Source organism: Eucalyptus grandis, chromosome 5 (assembly GCF_016545825.1).
Source record: "Eucalyptus grandis isolate ANBG69807.140 chromosome 5, ASM1654582v1, whole genome shotgun sequence".
Lineage (NCBI taxonomy): Eukaryota > Viridiplantae > Streptophyta > Magnoliopsida > Myrtales > Myrtaceae > Eucalyptus > Eucalyptus grandis.
The window spans coordinates 7088341-7110643 of NC_052616.1; the positions used below are offsets into that span (position 1 = coordinate 7088341).

General features: G+C 40.1%; 2 protein-coding genes and 1 long non-coding RNA gene across 5 annotated transcripts; 2 read left to right on the forward strand and 1 right to left on the reverse strand.

Annotated features, from left to right (window-relative positions):
• Window positions 1-1069: 1069 nt before the first annotated feature.
• LOC104443774 lies at window positions 1070-7826 on the reverse strand. Of its 3 annotated transcripts, none has more exons than XR_005551545.1 (8): window positions 6938-7826; window positions 6746-6837; window positions 6298-6560; window positions 5834-5954; window positions 4434-4651; window positions 2532-2606; window positions 2330-2420; window positions 1070-1954 (listed from the first exon to the last, which is right to left on the reverse strand). It is a non-coding gene; the product is annotated as an uncharacterized LOC104443774 (long non-coding RNA). The 3 variants fall into 3 exon arrangements; XR_005551543.1 differs by having other exon boundaries at window positions 5789-5954; XR_005551544.1 differs by having other exon boundaries at window positions 2326-2420; window positions 5789-5954.
• LOC104443773 (cytochrome P450 87A3) lies at window positions 4000-6459 on the forward strand. Its single transcript, XM_010057300.3, has 9 exons — window positions 4000-4334; window positions 4413-4734; window positions 4826-4975; window positions 5135-5386; window positions 5483-5572; window positions 5650-5728; window positions 5822-5928; window positions 6053-6180; window positions 6317-6459. The coding sequence occupies exons 1-9, from the start codon at window positions 4141-4143 to the stop codon at window positions 6426-6428; spliced, it is 1434 nt and encodes a 477-aa protein (XP_010055602.2). The 5' UTR covers window positions 4000-4140; the 3' UTR covers window positions 6429-6459.
• A 1489-nt stretch (window positions 7827-9315) lies between the features above and the next one.
• On the forward strand, window positions 9316-16258 carry LOC104445999 (serine/threonine-protein kinase STY8). Its single transcript, XM_010059916.3, is given in 15 exon segments — window positions 9316-9451; window positions 9453-9623; window positions 11314-11728; window positions 11865-11978; window positions 13091-13673; window positions 13978-14018; window positions 14103-14171; window positions 14255-14355; window positions 14526-14604; window positions 14753-14851; window positions 14980-15048; window positions 15201-15250; window positions 15487-15568; window positions 15641-15735; window positions 15845-16258. Coding segments are annotated over 15 exon segments (2205 nt in total). The 5' UTR covers window positions 9316-9317; the 3' UTR covers window positions 15948-16258.
• Window positions 16259-22303: the final 6045 nt, after the last annotated feature.

The following is a 22303-nucleotide window of genomic DNA, read 5'->3' on the forward strand; positions in this document are numbered from 1 at the left end:
TTTTCTTTCTCTAGCATTTTGTCATGATGTAGTGGTGTTGACACGATATTTCATTTTCCCAGTTATGATTAATTGACTGTCACATTGATGCTCTTGCATTAAGAGTTAAAAGGAGGACCTTCAAAATTGGTAACAATAATAAGATATCATTCTGATAGTTCTTTAGCTTCATGGGATAATTCTTGACGGGTTCAATGAACCCCAGTAAATAAAAAGGAATGCCTCAAATTTGCAAAAATCAATTAAATGATAAATATCCAAGAACAAATCATTTCTAGGAATGAGAGAAGCACATGAATCACACGACCCTCCGCTTTGTCTTCATTCTAAAGTTAGTAATTTGTAGTGTGCATTTACAAGAGCAAAGTACATTAAAAGTGCTCATATTTCTAGAAAAAATTGGAAACTGGCCCATGCAAGTTTTTCTGCCAGCCCGGATTATAAATAAAATAAGTAAATGAAATTTTGACATTCAAATTCAAAACTTAAAGACGTAGGAATTTTAGGATGCGAATGGTAACGTTTCTATTTTTTTGTTCCTGGAACGAAAAAAAAAAAAGTGTTTATGTTAGGGGAGCAATTTTTGAACAAAAGAACGCGTTTGGTAACGTTTGATCCGGGAATAAAAAATGAACAGAAACACGTTTGGTAAATTTTATTCTTTTAATTTTTTAAACATTTTTATTTTATTTTTCATTTTTTCCTTTCTTTTTATTTTTTTTTTTTCGGCCGGTCACGGCCTCCGGCGACCGGCCGACGAGGCCGAGGCCTCGCCTTGGCCGGGCGAGCTTGGCCTCGCCGGATCCGGCGAGGCCGAGCCTCGATGGCGTCGCCGACCATGGCGAGGCCGAGCGATCGGCGAAAGAAAAAAAGAAGAAAAAAAGAAGAAAAGAAGAAAAGAAGAAGAAGAGAGAGAAGAAAGTTTCATTCGTTTTGTTTTTGAGCAAGAAATAACAAATTGTTGTTTCTTTTTTTTTTGTTCTTATTTCGTTCCGAAACAAAAAAACAAAAAAGAACAGAAACGCAACCAAACGTTTCTGTTCTTTTTGTTCGGGAACAAAATCCGTACAGAAGTGTTCCGGAATCCATGCACACCCTTATTTTCTTGTGTGGAAACCCTTGTTCCTGATGATTCTCCATCATATAATATTCCCATTCCAAATTTCAAGAAGCTACAGAGCCTTACCTCATATGAACACAGCAACCGACAATCTACTGCATATAATGTCCTTGAAGTGGTTATGATATTGCCTGAAGCCTCCCGAGCAAGGAATACAGAGACGTTTTACCGACAAGAAAGCATGTGGTAAAGCCTCTGACAACCCAAGATTACTAAGCTATACATAGTGTCAAACCCTAAAAATTTGCGTCCGGTTCAATCAAATATCATGAATATGGTCAAAAGAGGTTTTGCTTTCCTGGATGTTCGGTCTTTCTCTGCTCCGGTCAAATGGGAGTTTAATGCAAGTGGCCACACTTGCTTGACCACTACATGTTACATGTTTACAATCTGAAGTAACGTGGTTTCCTGGTTCCCTCTGCTTACTACACAGTTCAAAGCATCTTCACTTTCAATAATGGAAGCTTGTACAATATAAATATGCAATTTGAGACAATTATTGATGGATGAACGATGGACAATGAAAAGGCAACTTGAGATGTGGACTCGTTTTATTCAGAACATTTTTTGTGCTTGATCATCACAATACTTCTGGTTAATATAAGCGGGGGTTACTCAATGGTGTATTTTAATTTATCTTTACTCTTTATTAAAAGAATCGCAAGCAATTATCAACGACGTCTATATGTGTTCCCACACTAACATGTAAACAAAGTCATCAGGATTCTTCACGCTTATTCGCATTAGAAGAATGATAGCTAAAAGAGAGAAATTACCATCTATGGAAGGCATTTGTCACGAAACCACAGAAAAAGCCATCAGAGCAACTCCTCTCTGCAGACAATACCGATAACTTCATCCTTATGCGAAACATTCCCATAGCAATCAGATCAAATGCAATTTACGTTATCTTCACACGACAAACAGAAATGCCAAGTCATTGAAGATTTAAATTTGGTACATTGAACAACTTCAACGGAAATTACTAGTGCAGGTTTTAGCGAAGTTTTACATGGGGCACCCACATGAAATCGCTATAAAACCCACAAGAACCATGCTCTTGCAACTTGAGTATAAAATTTTAGAGCACATGAAATACATAGTAGATGCAATTCTTTAAGGAGCTTTTAGGAAATAAGAAATGAGCAAGCAGGCCATGGACCATAATAGTATTTTGATTGAACTAAACATGAGGGAGATCTTACTTACGAGGATCCACTGCGTGAGGGTTGCCACTTAAGAGATTTTGTGTGAAGGACAAATCGGGCATGTGGGTCCCGATGGCTCTACTTCAAATAAGCTTCCATACATGATAGGACAACCATTAGGACTTCGGAGGATACCCTTTTATAATTTGAGGGGAAAAGAAGGATTTTAATTCCTTTCTGGCCCAAAAAAGAAAAGAGCTTACTCAAGCTGTCAGCTGTCATAGTTGTGAACCCACTACCTTTTCACAAGGGAGTTCAGCTGTCTTCGTCATCAGATTCTGTCACGGAAATATTCCATTTCTTAACTTCTTCATAAACTAAGAAACAAGACAACAAAAGCACTTTTATGCTATAAACGCGTGGGGTGTGACATATATGTATATAGTGTTCTCAGAACATAAATGATAAAGACAGTCTGTGGCCTGCATATCCAAAGGTCAGCATCAGTAAGATGCCTAAAGTTGTTGACAGCAAATCGTGAAGATGTAAATAAAATCCGTTATGCGAAGGGTGTTACCAAGTCGATAGGAATACTATAAAGACGCTTGAATCCACAGTTGGTCGAGAAGTTTTTGACAAAAAATTTTATCAGTTGCGTGATACATTTGAACAGTTTATTCTATATCGTACAATGTCCACACAGAAGACTTTTTCTCCAGTGAATCAGAGATAACCCACAAACAATTATGATAAAACCTCAAAGATGCAAATAATGGAGGGTTACAAAAACAGTGACCTGCCTATCTACTCACTGCATGAGGTAAAGTCCGTGGCTCAATGTGACGGAGGGACACTGCTCTATGCTTCGAAATGAGTAAAACCTCATTCATTAGCCTAATTAGTTAGCCACTGTTTCTTCAGAGACATAGGTCAAAGAAATATGAGAGAACACTTTTTCCCTCTCTCTCTCTCCCCTTATTTCTTCCGTATCCATTTTGCAATCTCTGATGACGCAGGTGCAGAGATTTCGAGCAATAGATACGAATATAAGAACAAGATTCCAGCTAGAGAATATCTAGGAACATATCTGTGATATATCTGTAACTTGGACAATAAACGAAATGTTTAAGGGGGGAAGAGGCAAACAAGAAGAGCATATGATGAGGCATCAGTGTCACTTAGATACTGTTGCATACAGAACAGTTGCTTTTAAGATCTCAATGAGTTGGTGAGACCTTATTCTATTTATGTGTTCCATTAAATGATGCACTGAAGATTGGCATTGCTTTCTGATACATATTTTCCATTAGACAGATCCTTCCAACCTCATATTTCTTTTCCAAATTTAGTGGACATCTAATCTAGATAACTGCCTCCACAAATAGGCATTCGGAGATACAATATTATATATATTTATATTTATAGGGAGAGAGAGAGAGAGAGAGAGAGAGAGAGCATCGAATAGGTTTCTTTATCATGTAATGCAAGTCTGTTGCACAAGTTCACATAGGCCGTTGACGAAGGATAATCAGTGGTCTCTCGGGCAGAATGATTCCTGATTATTTTATTTTATCTCCAACTACTTGTATAGATTTCTTTTTGAAGCAAACAGCTTCCCTAAAACAAAGGGCGCCAAGTCAATAGTCATTTCCCAGGCAGATGTGAATCACCATAACCCTATATAAGATTCCTCTAATGGGTTTCCGAGATAAGGTCAAGAACTATGCCTTCAACTCATCTCTTCCTTCTCAAACTTTCTCCTCCTGTTCTGACATTTTCTTAAGCCTGAACGCTGCCTCCATATGATTTTCACTGAAACCAGCATCTGCTAATAGAGAACTTCTCACATTGAAGATATTAGCAGAACTGAGAATGTGGGCATTGTGCATTGGAGCTCTAATCATTATAAGCATCACACACTGGGTCTACAGATGGAGAAATCCCAGATGTGATGGAAAGCTCCCGCCAGGTTCAATGGGGTGGCCACTTCTAGGCGAGACCCTTCAGTTCTTCACTCCAAACACAACTCATGACATCGCTCCATTCATCAAAGAGAGAATGGAGAGGTGACTAAAATCTAAAGTTAGGACACCGCTACTCTTGCCTTTTCTAATAAATTGCTAATGTTCCAGAAAATTTTTCAGGTATGGGCCAATATTTCGTACCAGTTTGGTTGGTCGTCCAGTTGTAGTATCAACAGACCCTGATTTCAGTCATCTCATCTTCCAACAAGAAGGGCACTTGGTCGAGAGCTGGTATCCAGACACCTTCACAGAGATCTTTGGGCGGCAGAACGTGGGTTCTTTGCATGGTATTATGTACAGGTACCTCAAGAACATGGTGCTCTATCTCTTTGGCCCAGAAAGCCTCAAGAAGATGCTCCCTGAAATTGAGGAAGTTGCAATTCAAAGGTTAAAGCAGTGGTCGAATCAGGACAAGGTTGAAGTAAAAGATGCAACTGCAAGTGTAATGCAGCCTAAACTCTGCTCTCTGACTCAGATATTCCTCCAAAAGAGATCCTAATTCGAGCATATGCATGAACTTATGGTCTCTGCAGATGATATTTCATTTGACAGCAAAGAAGCTGATAAGTCATGACTCGGATAGCTCGCCAGAGAATCTGAGAGCGAATTTTGATGCCTTTATAAAGGGATTGATTTCCTTTCCTCTAAATATGCCTGGAACAGCCTATCACAAATGTCTACAGGTAAACTGAATTAATTCGACAACATTAAATAATGTAATTTTCCTCCTCTTTGGTTCCATTTCCCAATTCAGGGGGAAAAAGAAATGGAAATGACTGATTTTGACATGCTGAAGAACCATATTATGGTATCAACCTTGTCCCTTTGTGATCCTGAATCAGGGCAGGGAAAAGGCAATGAGAATGCTGAAGAACCTAATGCAAGAAAGACAAGCAACGCCCAAGAAGCACCGAAGTGATTTTTTTGATTATGTCCTGGAAGAACTTCAGAAAGAGGGAACATTACTCACGGAGGCAATCGCTCTGGATTTAATGTTTGTGCTACTTTTTGCCAGCTTTGAGACCACATCCTTGGCTCTTACACTAGCCATCAAGTTTCTTTCAGATCATCCTAGGGTGCTGAAACAACTCACGGTCTGTAAAATTCTACCTTTTTGGTTCCACTGTATAATTTTACCAATAGGTCTTAAGTGCTGGCAAACTTTCCCTGAATCCTTATGCTTATGGCAGGAAGAGCATGAGGCCATTCTCAGGAAAAGGGATGATGCTACTCCTGGAATTTCATGGAAGGAGTACAAATTAATGACATATACATTTCAGGTGGGTTATAACCATTCAAAATATCAGGTAGAGATTATACGTGCATCTGTATGGCTCTAATAAAATTCATCCTTCAGTTCATAAATGAGACTGTAAGACTAGCAAATATAGTTCCAGGGATCTTCCGAAGAGCACTAAGAGACATCCAGTTCAAAGGTATGTACAACGGAATCCCTAGGCGTTCTATTGTAACTAAGATAATAAATTCATGCCCACCTTGACGAAGCAAAAAGCCCAATGTAAATGCAGGATACACCATACCAGCAGGATGGGCGGTTGTGGCATGTCCACCGGCTGTACACCTGAACCCCATGAAATACGAAGATCCTCTTTCATTCGATCCAGAAAGATGGGAGGTGGGTCCTGCATCTGTGGATTTCCACTTTTGGTGCACCAGCGAGCAATTCAGTGCAAAAGAATTTGTGTGAATAACTTACTAAGCCATTTAATGTGCTAATCGAAATTGGTGGTCAAACACAGGGAATTGAAGTGAATGGTGCATCTAAACATTTCATGGCTTTTGGCGGTGGTATGAGATTTTGTGTTGGAACAGACTTCACAAAAGTCCAGATGGCTGTCTTTCTTCATTGCTTGGTTACCAAGTACAGGTAAACAGTTTATGAAAGTTTATTGTGGATGAGTGTTCCCGAATTTGCATGGCAAACAAGCTTTCATGTACAGACTAGAGAGAGAGAGAGAGAGAGAGAGAGAGAGAGAGAGCTGACCTTTTCTTCAAACTTTCAGGTGGCAAATAATCAAGGGAGGCAACATTGTCCGAACCCCTGGCCTCCAATTTCCAGATGGCTTTCACATTCAGCTCATGAAGAAAGATGGACTGAATCTGGAAGACGCATAAAACTCCAGAATAGCCAAAATCAACACTTCAAATGCATGTCATTGTCATTCGAGCATCAAGCGTGCGTAAACTGAGGGAATCCTACTGGCATCCTCCAATCAGATTGCTTGAAGAGCCGCTGAATAGGAAAGCCTGACAAGAAGATGGCAAATTACACAGAAGCAAGGAGCTATCAGAGTCTTTTCAACAGAGATCAATTGATAATTCAGACACTACATTTTTTTAATTTCATCTTGCTCAAGAGAATAGGCTGAACATGTAACTTCAATCACCGAGAAAATTTGTTAATAGAAAATCTTTCTTGCAAAACAGAGTACCTCTGTCAATCTTTTTGGTTGAGACAACTTATATCCATCTCTAAATAGAGAGTTTGCAGCTCCTCAGCCTTTCTTCTACGTACTCGCCCTGCCTGAGAGAAGAGAAAAGAAACAACGAAACAGAACATCTAGTCAAATTAAGAGGAGACACATCACCTGGAGACTCAAACAAGAGAGATAGAAGACAATTACAGCGCTCCGTGATATATGTCCTCCCTCGCTAATGCAATGTGGATCCCGCCCACATTTATGGTCGTGGGTACTATGACTGCATCTTTTCTTATCAATTCTGCAACAATCAATTTCCCCGTAGCACCAGCGACTGTTTTGCGAGAGTAAGACGACAAGCATTTTCAATTTCACCGACAATTTTCCGATCGTCTTTACAGTTCGGCTTAGAACCTTATTTCTGGGAAGAAAAAGTTCAGAAGAATCACGTTCTGGTGTAAAACCCATCGGAAACACCACTGAGACCGCGACTCTGGTAATCTCTTTGCTGCTTATGAAGAAAACATTCAACTTCTCTACTGGCGCCACGGACGAAATCTGAAATTGCTTAAAAATCAATGTCGTCTCAGGCACATATCTCCTTCGCATAGGAAACTTCCGAGCAGGACACGCCGGATCGCCGAGAATCGCAATCGATTCACAGCATCGAAACAACCGAGCCATTCACACAGTTCACCTCGAGCAGCTGTTGCTTCAACGTCGGAAACACAAAACGCCATCAGTCAATTGCCACTTCAGGCAGTCCACAGTCATCACTCGACGAGCACGCTCCGATCAAACTACTACCGCCTAGCTCGCTCCTGCACAAGCTGACGCTCGCCGCCCGCCGCCGTTTCTGCGTCGGAAACAAAAGCGACGACGCGCGACGGCGAGCGCGATAAACACTGAAAGCGGAAAGGATTCTTACGGAAACCGCGCGAAACCGTCCCTTCTTCGCGAGCCGCGCAGCCTTCGATTCGGAGAGCGCTCGAACTGCAATGGAGGAAGAAGAAGAAGAAGCAGAGGAGAGCGAATGGAGCTAGAATTTCAGGGATTCGAAGGAGGTCGGAGGCTCTTGCGAGAGTGCGGTTTCTCTCTGGCTTTATGATGATGATGAGGATGATGATGATGATGATTTTGACTTTTTGACCGCCAACGCTTCAAACGGTTGCTGCGCTCATTGGTCGAAATGCGCGCCACAATTTTAATTCCTCTCGAATTTTTATGCGCCGGGATTTCTATCTTTGCACCCATAAATTATTTTATCAAGCGTCTTCAAAAAGAATATTAATTATAGAAGTTGCTAATTTGATGATCTACTGATTTATTATTTTGCAAGTGAAAAATAAAACAATTGACTTTTTGTGTATTCAATAGTGAAGAGTAAAAAGAACTGGATCGAACAAACTAATTTTTGATGATTTTCAGTTCTTAAAATTTAGAATAAGTGAACCTTGGTCCTTTTCTTGGTTCCAAGTGTAAATCCATTGATCGATTTTTTATTTTTTTTAACTTCTTATTATTCCAAATTTCCAAAACTCTAATACTTATTCTTTTCTCACTTAGTCACTCAAGTATGATGTGTAATGTAGACTTTGGATGCATTTTAAGTAAAACTTGTGAACTTTGTAGCATACTCTTGTAGCTATTGTTATGATTCATAAACTTTATAGCAAACTCATAGACTTGGTTCTTGATGACCATTATAGTTTTATCCGTACAAATCATCATGTTTAGCTTATCATAAGCTTGATTTACAAAAACATCACTTGTGTAATAGTTTAGACACAAAACAATACTTGCAAACTCATAGCAAAAAAGGAAAAAAAGAAAGTATATACAACCAATTATTGGACTCTAATCAATTGGTCAAGAATGAATTTGATTACTAGGATGGGATATGATATTGGTTTGGTTTTTAGTTACGATGGTTTCCAATTCTATAAATTAAGAATAGATTCTTTTGGTTTAATTTTCAATTTTAGGATGGGAACTGGCTTAAACCAATCCACCCTAAAACGATCACTCTTAATTAATATAGATATGGTTTCATGTTCACAATATTAGTAGTTAGATAAAAAAAAATTCAAAAACCCAGATTTTTTATTTCCCACCCGATTCCTCATCCGTTTCGAACGAATGGGCGGCACGGGCCATGACGTAAATAACCCAAAAAGTCAAGGGCGGTCTTCGGAGCATCGAACCCAAACACAGAGGACCTCGTGTGGCCGCTCCTTCGACCAATAGCGAACTCCCCTCCCGCTGACATGCGCCGGCCCCCACCACTACAGAAAAAAATCTCTCTTCCCCGATTGGGCCCCCTCACCTCCCACCGCTACGCATGTCGTCACCCGATTGCTCCCCCGCGCGGACCGCTCACGTGGCGCGCCCCCATTCGCCCTCAATAAACAAAGATATAGTTCTTATTTTTTTTTTTAATTCGCGTTTTTTCTTTTCCTTTTTACCAGTCTGTACTTTGTAGTGACTTCCTGGTGACCACCTTTGTAATAATAATAAACTATAAGCGGACGCCATTGCCTGCTCCCTCCCCTCCCTCTGATCTGACCCCTCCATGCGCGGCGAGATGGCCGGGGACGCCGTGCCGGAGCCGGGGCCCGGCCGGTACCGGGCCGTGGCCGATCGGTGCCGGCGGCTCGAGGCCAGCCAGGCCGAGCTCACGGAGCAGCTCGCCGAGCTCGCCGAGCCCGGGGAGCTCCAACCCCGGCGACGACGTGGCGTCGCGGCCGCCGCTGCCGCCGGGCGCGGGGCCCGATCCGCTCGGGCGGTTTCCGGGGGCCTTCCGCGGAGGAAGCCCGTATCGGAGGATCCTGGAGTCGATTGGACACGCCGTTCACGTCTGCAGAGCTTCTTCGCGGAAGATCGTGTACTGGTGCGTTCTCGTTTTTCGGTTTTGAAATTTCTGTGAGAATCTCGGCTCGCGATTGCGGTGGCCGATTGGCTCTTGATTCTCGTATTGGAAGATGAAGATTGTTTTGGCGTTGAAGTCGGGAGTGTATGGAGCAGCTAGAGCTTCTTCAGAGGATATCATCTGATATGCTACGCGCTTGTTCATGCGAAGTCATTGGAAGTTGCGCTTGCGATTGTTCGTGTGCTTGTTTTGCGTGTATGAATAGCGGAGAACTATGGATGTCCAGTTACTTGGGCGCGAATTTTGATTCTGATTGCCTGTTCACTCTTCGAGTTTGTATTGGAAGTTGAAGAGCGTCTATGATTTTTAAACCGGTTTGAAAGTGCCAAGGAACTCCTGTAATTGTTGTGGATATAGAGATTTTGCTCCAGAAATAAGAAGAACACGAGAAACTAAAAAATCTCGTTGAACATGTGTGCAGCGTTTGTTGAAGTAACACCGATAATTTGAAGGAATTATTGGCGGTGAAATCTTAAAACTCGTATCGGTTCATAGGGATAGAGATGTTCGACCTTTTGCGGTGCAATGCTGAAGTGCTGAGCTAAGGTGCTGTTGACTTCCCTTAAAAAGTTTTGACAGTTGGTGCTTAACCGACCCTAAAAAGAATTCTGTCTTTTTATGCTGTTCGTCACAGCTGATGGAAGATTGTGTTGGATGTTTGACCATGATACAGTGAATCCTGTGTTTAAGATGTCGAATTTAATTTAGGAACATTTCTTGATGGGCTTTTCTCTTTTTTTTTTTTATGACTTCAAGATGGTGTTCCTATTCATGATGCATGGTCATAGGAGCTAAATAGTGAAGGTGTTTGACAAAAGTTCACACTGAACTTCTGGTCTTATAAACAAAATGCACAGTTATATTTTTTATTTGTCTTGGTTTTGGAAGGGCAGATAATTGTAGAGCCAAAGTTTTATTGCTGAAGGGCTGAACATACTCTAAGCAATGTTTTAACTTTTTGTATTTCTTGACAAAATTTCCCAAAAGTTAGATAAGAAAGTATAGCGCTAATATAACAACAAATTTAGAGGTTTGAAATTTGTTTGATCAAAGACTAGTAATATCCAGAAGAACGTGAACCATTTTGAGATTATCCAAGAAAAATCTCTTCTCTCAATGAACTTGAATGCCAGATCCATACACGAAAGCTCAGATTATGATGCGTTTACCTATGTCCATTGAAATAATAATTAAAAGGTCCCTTCTTTCAAGTTACTGTTGTCACTTATAGTGTCTGAATCTTGTAACCAAAAGGTCAAGCAAAGAATCCTAGATGCCAGTATTTGCATCGAATATCTTTCAAATAGGTTCAAAAATCTTTTTAAAAGTAAACCCTTTCACTACATGATATACTGAGCTATATGTACTATTTTAAGCTCTTGTGAATATGCCGAAAGAATATTTTCAAACACATTCTAGCAGGAACTAGTAACATTGGTCATATACCAATGTGGCTATTTTGGAAAGCATTCAGTCCTTTTTTCCAGGAAAGTGTAACTTGGATCCTTCCGCCACATTTTACCCTTAGCTTTGCACTTCTTAAAGCAGGGAAATCTTCCGTTAGAGGCTGAGATAGAGAAATTTCATGTTTGCAATATCTTGGTGAAGCTGCATCTGTATCTGAAGTCTATTTGTGCTTTTGAAATTCCAGGAACCACTCTGCTGAGAATCTCTATGGATGGAAAGACTATGAAGTCATTGGACGAAGAGTTGATGAAATTCTAGTTGCTGAAGAACATTGTCCTTCTCTACAGAATATCATGGAAAAGCTGAGGTTTGGCCAGTCATGGTCAGGTCGGTTTCCTCTTAAGAAAAGGTCTGGTGAAATATTTATGGCTATGGTGACAAAAAGCCCGTTATATGAGGGTGGAGAGCTTGTTGGTGTTATCACTGTTTCAAGTGATGTGGCCCTTTTTAATGGTTTAAGCCTGGACAAATCAAGAGCAAATGAGGAGCATGCTAATGGCTTGCCTAAATCATGGGGTTTGAACTTGAAAATGATTCAGTGGCAGCCACGGCCACAGATTGCACCTATACCACAAATTGCTTCCTCTGTTTCAAACCTGGTGCTTACACATTCCATGTCGTATTTCTCACTTTCTTCACCACTTTTCCCCTTTTATCATCTGCCCCTTCATTACTATTTTGGAAATTGCTGAAGCTTGGAGATAGTTGACAGAGACTTCATTATTTTGTTCACAGGCGTCCAAAGTTCTACCTCGCAGATGTGGGGACAATACACAGAATCCACGTGTCGGTGGACAGCATGATGCAATAGAAACTGATGATGCTGTATTAGAAAAACCTGGTAAATTAGTAAGTCTCTGTCCTCTGATCCTATAAATAGCCACAGGATGAATTTCTCATATCTCTAAAGAAGCGATTGAAAATCATTGTCTTGTATTCCCAGTATTAACCTTGAGAAGATATGGTTGAATGAAGAGATTCCTTGAAAGGTGAATTGGCATGCTTATTTGCCCAAATCTATGAAAGTCTATCAGTGTGTCTCAACAGCCTTTCCAAGAGTTTATTTTACCTTATTAAAATTTTGACAGTGTCAACTTTATAGATGGGCAATGCCTATTTTGCCCTTTCATTAGTTTCTACCATCTGATGTCAATATTGGGATGATGTTTGCATGGACACTCTTTCTTGGGATGCATGTCTGAGGTCTGAGTAGGAGGTCCCGCAGTTGACATTTGAAGGTAAAGAGTAGATAAGCAACTTAGTTTGGCCAAACTTATTTAGCTTAATTGAAATTTTTTCCAGCTAAGTCCTGCCAATGGCTGTAACCTTGGGCCATTTCCTGTAATTTCGCATTACAAGATCTTGAACTGCAAAGCCAATAGTTTATCTGCATGAGTTTCCAAAGGAAGATTCTTGCAAATAGTCGGTTGCTGGGTTGTGTGCACCATCACAGGATGGTTTGTTGGAGGAGATCAGAGGTGACTTAGAGGTGAAGGCTGTCAAGATTTGTTTTGGTGTGTGGAAATATCTAACTTTAGATCCAGCTTTAGCTTGCTAGATGGCAGTTTCACACCGGGAAGTTTCTAAGGCGCACACTTCTGTTGCAAGGGGAAGTTCAACATTGAATAGTTAAACTTCTACAGAATAGTTAATATGCTTATTTAATATTTAACATATTGACTTAAACTTTCCAGGCAGTGAAATATGGTTTAGCAAGATAAGCTAGTAGAATGAGATTTTTGGATTCCTCTTTGGCATTTTGTTCAGTCCTAAACACTCTGCCACTTTGAATATAAGAATGTGAGCTAGAGGACTATCCACAACTGTGCATATATAGAGCATTATTCATTTATAAAATGGAACCTGTGCTGTGATAATGTTGCCATTCTATTGAAATTTTTTTGTATATTTTACTATTGTGTCTTGTGTTGGTTACTTTTTCATGATTGAACCAACTGCAGGCAGCAAAACTATTGGAAAAGCTGCACATTAAAGGTAATCGGAACCCGGTAAATGAAGATGAAAGTTACGATCAGATCAAACATGCAAGTAATTGTCCAGTGAGAAATGGGGTGATGTGTGAGCCTAATGTTGCAACAGATTTGAAGGCATCGAATACCTGCCAGGGAACTCTTCATCCCAATGTTATGGGAAAAAGTCCTGGCAGGAAAACTCCTGCTTTAGCTAAAAGAGAATCCATTGATTTGCACAGAGATGCACATCCTCCCACTTTCAGGGAGACTTCTGAGTTAGCATCCTCAAGGGAATGCAATGAGTGCTCTCAATTGCCTAAACCTGGAAATTTGTTGCCGAAAGTGCGCAACCAAGCCAGTGAGGAAACTGCTGAGCCAGGAGACTTGAAGGCCTTCTTGGTAAAGGATGAAGCACAAAAACTGCCTGATGGCAAACAGTTCCACATAAGCAATGGAGAAAGCGTCGGCAGCCATGACACTTCATCAAGCAAAAGTGATAGCGAGTTGAGTTATATGGTTGATTGCGAGATTCGCTGGGAAGATCTACAGCTGGGTGAAGAGATTGGGCAAGGTACAGTTTGGTCTCTCTTTATTATTTTGACTGACACTGGACTTCATACATCTAGATTTATGAGTTACATGTTTCAATTGAAAATAAAAAAGTTTCAGCTTGAGGAAGACTGGCTTAATCATGCTGTCCAATGAGAGTGGATATTTTTAAGCTTGTCTTAGTGGGCATCCTTTATTGTAGCCTACAATATCAGTAAGATGGTAAATGAGAAAGGATATTGGGAAGTCCAAACATATGAATGTGAAGCCTAACACAGATTTCGACAAATTGCAAATTAATTATGCTTGTCTGACCTATGCTGCAGGTTCATATGCAGCGGTTTATCATGGCTTGTGGAAGGGATCGGTAATTACCTTAATTGATGCTTATATGTCATAATAAGAATGACAAACAATATCTTGATCTTGGCAAATTGATTTGGTCCATCAGGATGTTGCTATTAAGGTCTATGTTGGGAATGAATATGGTGAAACCACTTTACAGGACTACAAGAAAGAGGTACACTTGAAGTTGTTACTTTTAACTACATTCAGAACATGCTTCTCAATGATCATTTTTGGCTCTCCCTTGCCGTTATTCAGATCGAAATAATGAAGAGACTGAGACATCCAAATGTTCTGCTGTTCATGGGAGCAGTCTACTCTAAGGAACGACCAGCCATTGTAACAGAATTCATGCCAAGGTAAGGAAATTATGGCAGTTTCCGATGCCTGGTCTTGCAATGATGCCAGGAGTAATACTTACTGTTTGTCAGATATTGAGAGTATAACTGTACGTGTGAGTTGGGGTGGTACTTTTCCTTTTCTTGTTATTACTTAGATGTATCAATTTCTTGCTGTCTTGATTGATCAGGGGAAGTCTCTTCAAGACGCTACACAAAAACAATCATGTCTTAGACACAAGGCACCGTTTGAGAATGGCCCTTGATGTTGTGAGTCTCTCTCTCTCTCTCGTGCACGCACATGCGCAGCGGACACACAATGCACATACTTACAAGCATGCAAGCATGAACATGATAATGACACTGTAGACGCTCTTCATTAGCGGATAAGTTGACTTGAATTAATTCCTCATTGCAGGCCAGAGGAATGAATTATTTGCATCACAGGAATCCACCAATAGTGCATCGAGACCTTAAATCTTCTAACCTGCTTGTTGATAAAAATTGGACCGTCAAGGTAATATATGCCCAATATAGTGCAACGAGGACCTATAGTCTGTGGGTCTGTTAACATGACAACGTGCAGATCTATCGAGCCAAGAATTTACCAATTGTTTGATGTTATTTGTTTACAACTGTTGTTAGGTTGGAGACTTTGGTCTGTCAAGGTTGAAGAATGCCACGCTGTTAACAGCAAAATCTGGAAGAGGAACTGTAATAATATTCTCTTGTTGAGTCATTTGTTTCATGTGGCAATTCTTAGCATAAACAGAATCATTTGCTACTTGATTACTTCTCTATCTGTCTCTCATTTTGCTTGCAAGCTATAGTCTGTGGGTCTGTTGACTCCAATTTTTCTGATGCAGCCTCAGTGGATGGCTCCTGAAGTCCTTCGTAATGAACCATCAGATGAAAAGTAATTTCTGGAGTCACCTTATATAATTCGTGATGAGATGTCTGATTTACTCCCGCCTCTCTTTTCTCTACATGGGATAATCAAAATGCGAGTTTCAATAAGTTAGTCTGCAAAAAGTTCTTGATAAAAATTATACCTATATGTTCTAATTATTGAAATTAGCAGCCACACATGTAGCCATATTTTTCTGATTTAAGAGAACTCACGCATAAAATTGTATCTCCTATGACACGCAGGTCTGATGTGTACAGTTTCGGCGTAATACTATGGGAACTGATGACAGAATCCATTCCGTGGAGCAACTTAAATTCCCTTCAGGTACTCCACTCTCTCTCTCTCTCACACTTTGCCTACTAGTTTTTGCTTAAGTTGCTCTCCTCAAAACTGAAGGTTGTTGGAGTGGTTGGCTTCATGGATAGAAGATTGGACATGCCGGAAGGGATCGATCCCGTCATAGCATCCTTAATCCACGACTGCTGGCAGAGGTAACAAACATCCTCTAGCTTCTTTGTCGTCATATCTATCGTTATTTCCTCAGTGCACAGTTAAATTAAAGCTCATCATGACTTTGGCATTACTTGATATTATGAGCAGTGACCCGGGTAAGCGACCTTCATTCGAAGTGATCCTGCAGAGGATGAGAAGCCTAGTCCGCAGTTGTGCGGCTGCCTCTGTCCGAAAGAACCCAGGTAGCTAAGGTAGTAATTCGATTTGGAACCAAAGTTTTGTTTTTGTGCATATAGTGATCGAAATCTTCTTTACTTTCATAAAAAGAAAAACCGAAAGTAGGGTAAAAGAATCCCTGTGCATAAGATCTGAAAGGGAACTCTCATCCAAAACTACGCCAAAGATGAGATGAGACGTTCCCCGTGTTATGAGAATTGAGAAGTGCACTTGATTGATGAATGCTATAGAAATCACAAGGTATTTGTTGTTCTATTTTTTCCTTTGGCTGGGATATCGCAATGTATTTGTTGCTATAGACTTTGAGTAGACTGATTCGAGGAAGTTTTTTGATGTGGTTGGTAGTTGACAGCCTCGTTCCTCCCGATATATGTCCTTACATAGGTTATCGAGACAGTGGGCTTTATTTGGAATAGAAAGTTCTCTCGGAGGTTCCGTTTACTTTATGAAAATAAATAATTTAAAAACATTTTCTTATAAAAGATAGTTTATCTCACTTGCAAAATTAAATAAACAAGAAATGTTTTTATTGTCGATAAATATCTTTAGATATAAGTTATTATTAATAATGAATTTTTTATTACCTAATTATTTTAAACGATATGAGTAATTATTTTTAGAAAAATATTTTTTGTAGCATTCATTTTCTTGCTAAGCAAATGGAGTCTTAAGTTGAGATTTCCATCGTTGTGCATGTGCACAATGTGTTAAGTAACTTTCTAGCGATGTTTGGCTAGAGAAGTGGTCGTTCATTGCTTCTCCCATGGAATGAAGAATGATACACAGAATTTCAGAGAGGTAAACGATTTAGCGTGTCCTCTTATAATCGTGCCGATAGAAATCATGAAACACGGCCAAATCACCTTCTAAATGTAGCCTTGGCGATTCAGGGAGATTAACCAAAGCCGAAATACTCGAATACTTGACCTCACCCACTTTCCGTTGCGGTTGGAAGACGCGTCTTGGAACCGAGTTAATTGGCCGATTTATATAATCATTTTGAGCGAGACGTGTAGTACGTATAGTCAGTGGTTGAATTCGAATGGACCTCACGGGGAATCCGCACATCCGACCGTTTAGACGACCGAGAAATCTTTGCGTGTGGATCCGCCAAGTACGAGCGAAGTACGGCGGAGAGAAAAAAGGCAAAATCGGCATGGGCATCCATGCGTGGTGGACAGGGGCAAAGAGAGAGAAGAGGACATTAGAAAGGCCAGAGCAGGAGCGAGCATTGATGATGGTCGTGGGCCGCGAATTTTGACTCGGATACGCCGCGAGGAGTTTTCACACCAGAGAGCAGAACAGAGCAGGCAGCAGTCCTTTCGCATCGGCGATGGAGGTGGGGGACTGGACCTGATTGCGAGGCGAGGAGCTCGTGGGGCGACGTTGCGTCTCTTTGACCCGGAACGTGGGGGCCGCTCCCTCGGGTCAAACTCCCCACCTTCTAGTAATGATGATACCTTTTTTCTTCATTTGGGTCGGTGTTGCCGAGGGCAAGGCTCGACAACCCATTTTCGGAATATCTAAAAATTACTGCTAGAGAATCTCAAGGACTGATTCGTAAGATTAAATTCGCTGAATTCAGAGAGAGAGAGAGAGAGAGAGGAGGCTAGAGGCTAGAGTCCTCCGTTCACATTGTGGTGGGCCGTAATTTTGCAGAGATGCGCTGCATCTTCTTGACCTTCTAATCGTACAGCGGCACGATGGAGCAGAAATATATTCCTTAGAGTAGGCCATGTCTCTGGTCGATACACCTGTCAAATGAGTAAATATGATTAAATTCGAATTGAGTTAAAAATTATCCGACTCAAGTTGATGCATTTTCGTGCAAAATCAAGTTAACGTATACTCAACCGAACGCATACTTAATCTGTTCAATATTATTAAAACACTTACATATTTAACTAAATCTAATAAAATTCACGCTCAAATTGAGATAAGAGTACGAAATAAGTGAGCACGAGATTCAATGAGACCAAGAGAGACCAAGAGATAGTCATCAAAATAAATTAAGTCTAAGTAAATTATCAACCCATTTAATATTGTTATTATTTTAGATCTTATCATTTTAAATCCATTTATAACTATTTGTTAAATATGACTAATTCATATAATAACTTAATCTATCGAATATTGTTTAAGAAATTGGCCATAAACCCATTATAGCAAGTTTATCTATAGATAAAATTTACATGCTCTTCTTCCTCAATCGATAAGTTTCGGGTTTTGATTTCGACTTCCTAACACAATGTCGAAGCCAAGCATTTGACGTCACAGGTGTTCCACATTTATCTTTTCCTTTTCTTTTTTTCCCCGCAAGACTATTTTCATGTCTAATATTTATGAGTACATTATTTTTATTAATTTGGCACAAAAAAATTGTATAGATATCGCCGCTGGGATCCACCGGAAACCAACGTTGCAAATTAAATTACGTGTCGGCAAGAAGGTGCTGGCAACGATATCTTCGCGAAGATATTATCGTTCCATCACTCCAATTATATTTATTTTCCCAGGAAAAAAATAAAGAAAAGAAGAAAGAAAAAAAAAAGATTGGGGAAAAGATATCACTGTAGATTCTACCCCGTCCGGGCATGGAAAAAGCGACGACGCGGACGTCCCGTCGCTTCGGAACCGTCCGATCGAAAGATCTGCGGTCAGCCCCGGTTCGGGTTTTGTCTCGACCGTGGGATTCCGCTGGCCCCATCACATGGCCGGGTGCGGTGGACAGGGCACGGGAGCGCGTCCGTCCGATCCTCCCGTCGTCTCTCGTAGCCTGACAATCCGACGGTCCCCATCTGCTCTGCCCGGTTCGGATACCTAACCTAGCCTAGCCTAGCCTAGCCTAGCGTCTCCCGCTAGAGTAGCCCGGTCGGATCCGGGGCGGGTGGGTTCTTTTCTTAACCATTGTACGGTAAAGAAAAAAACACGAGAGAGGCTTTTCCAACTTTCTCGTGAGCGAGCATTTTTTACCTCGCTTCGTCTATCATGTAATTATTTTACTCGCCTCATTCGCCCTCTTTTTTTATTTTTAAATTTTAATTCGAGATCACGGGCACATAAACTTGACTTTTCGGAAATGCGTGGGAAAAAATTGGGTTATTGATGTATACAATCGAACGCCCAATTCGCCCTATTGAATCTTGAAAACATTTGGTCGAAAGGACTAGTTAATAAGTGCATCAAAGACATTAATTAGGCGCATTCAAAATAGAAATGAGGCATACAAATTTTTATGTCTTTGATAACTATTAATTAGAATTAACAAGTATCTTAGAAGTACTCTTTTTTTTTTTTTTTTTGGAAAGAGAATTTGTTAAAGACTGTCTCACCTTAAATGGGTTTCTCAGGGTACCTCCCCTCCTACGGGTGGGGGTTGAAATGCGGGATAATATCCCCACTGGGCTCTTCGACCACGGCATCTTTGGTGCCGGGATCCCACCTAGAGGGAGGTTACTGTCATCTCCTATCATAGTAGGCTGATAAACCCCATTGAAGGGTCCGGAAGGGGATGGCAGTATCTTAGAACTACTCTTTTTTTTTATTATTATTATTGGAAAGAGAATTTGTTACACCATGATGTCGTGAATATTTATGGGCTCCACCCTAACATCTATGTGGGAGGGCGTAGAGGCGTGGCTTCTTATGTGGTCGTGGGACATGACATGACATAGGCACCTATGCTTCTCTTTCTTGTAGATGACAGCCTTATAGAATAATCATTGGGAAACATGCATTTCGATTCCCCAGAAGCTGTTTTCGTCTTTATCTTTGCTCTTTTTTTTTTTTTCTTTTTTTTGGTTGAAAGTCAATTTCTAATTTCAGCCCAGTTACCTAACAATGAATAACGCCTGTGTTACCACATTCAATTGTCCAATTTCGTGTCAATATATTAACTTTGATTTTTAACATAAATAACGATTTTCTCACAAAATTTCACTTGATATAAAAAAAAATTAGTTTAAATCTTTTTCAGAGTCCTCATCTACCTTTAGGATATATATTTTTCACAATTTAATCTTACACCAAATACAATAAATACTGCATCATTTTTTTTTTCAACACTACGTCATTTTAATTTAAACCACGCATTCTTTCAATAGTTTAATTCTTAGTCGGTAATGATCTCATAATGCGATGGTGTGTTATTATTTGATTGCATCCTGTGTAAAATACTTCCTTTCTAATATATGCATTCAGATGAAAAATTACAAAAATTGTTATAGCGGTTTAAAGAAATTTCTTATTTTACGGCGTTGAGCTTTTGAGTCACACCCTCTACAATACAACCAAAAGCGCGTTCGTCATTCCACTACCCTACGATTCATGGAGAAGACATTTTGTCCATTAGATGTGTCGCACCACTAGGTAAAGACATGTAAAATAGCAAGCCAATCACATGTTAATTATTTTTTAGAGTTCGGATACAAAAGTTGTTTGCGATCAAGAAGTACGTGTTGGGTAGTGACATCATTGAATCAAATACATCATGCCTTTACCAAAAAAAAAAAATTCAAGCGAACAATATAAAATGTTATGTTCAACATGCAATCGATATTTAAATTTCTAGAAAAAGTGTAATTTAAATCAAGGCGTTTCGAGCGCAGCACAATTAAAACCTCTTGACTATCTCTCAATTAATTATGTCCAATGTAGTGCGTCTGTAAAAAAATAAATATGCATACCATCATAATCTTCAAACAAACCGCTATCTCTCTCCCCTTAATTTGTTTTTCGAATCTATTTTGACCGTTTTGTTATGTTTGTTAATTACTCTTCACTAAACAATATCATATCAGCTCAAAAATTAAGAAATATTGCAAAATGTCATGCGGAATATCTAGCGTGCCATATCGGGAAAGTCGGTCGATTGGCTCGATTGGCTCGTTGGGATGATTTGATTGCACATAGGACAAAATGTCTAGGTCCATCAGTACAACTTTTCCCAAACTAGTTGATCTAAGTATTTTTAGCCAAGTATGGTGCATTAAATTAGGCTTGTCTGATAACCAATCAAGCGTCGAAGACTACAAATTCAGCCCCCAATAATTAGATTTGTTTGATAACCTCAATTTAAATCAACCAGATAGGCTCCACTAAGTCAAAATTCCACTGAACGTGGTAAGCAAGAGTTGGATTACTTAATTAATTTAATAATAAAAACAATCTATGGCAACTTGAATATGGCGAAATACATCGCTAAAACCTACCACTGACGAACATTGCCCTTATCTTCATTCAAAGAATTAAAAATATTCCGCTGTCAACGACGAATTCTTGGTTTTATTTTCAAATCTTAGGGTTACGAGCATTTGAAATTCGATATTTCAAATTTCCAACACCTGATGTCTTTATTTCATCGTGCAATATTCAAATTAAATAAATGAAAAGATGCTCCTATAGACTCCTAGCTAGCCCATGCAGCATTCAATAGATCGAATGTCGTGGAGAGGAACCACGAACATCGAACGGTCAAAATTAATCCCCGTGCAACGGAACGCATCGGTCGGATGGTGAGCCATCGCTGTCCATCGGATTATCCCGTCCCGGATCGATGTGGTGACCCGCCCCTCTTAATTGTGCAATTTGGACTAACGGGCCACTTCATTTTCGAGCTGCAATTGCTCCGGTCGACGACCCGCGTCGACGGTGACGTCACATTAGTGGCGAGGCAAATATCTCAAATCGGACTTTCGACTTTCGATTTTGTTTCAAGATATGCACAAGTCCGTACAATAATTAAGAGAGTTGGTAAATGTCGATTTTGATTGGTAAATTCGTCCAAAATCTCCCGATCCAACGTCGTTATCAAAATAACTTTAGTCGATAAAAGATGAGACCAAAAAGCTTGATTGAAAATGAAAGTAAATTAATCGAGCAGCGCATGTTTTATCTGAAGATTAGATATGATCGTCCTTTTAAGCATTTTTTTTCTACCATGCATTATTGCATGCCGAAGTTGTCGTCAATGAAGACAAAATTCTCGAAATTGCCCTTTTCTATCACGACATTAAAAAAATTATAATAATCTAGCGACGACAATTCAATTGCTGCCGGCACTATATTGACATTTAAAAGAAAATGACAGAGCAGAAAATGTAAATTAATAAATAAAATAAACAAAAAATGGAAGGGCGGTCAACAGAAAAGGTCAATGGCGGGGCAGAGCGTATTAGACCCGGCTTAAATTGAAATCGTGACTTTCTAAATTGACTAATTGAATGCGTCGATTACGTTGTCGCTAATCCACCCAACTAACCCGTTGCCACCGACCGTGGGAACCGGGTCGTCGGGTCATCCAATCCCAACCCCCTTTTTTCACTGCACGTGATCCGTCCTATTTCATACCAAATGATTAATCAACCCCTT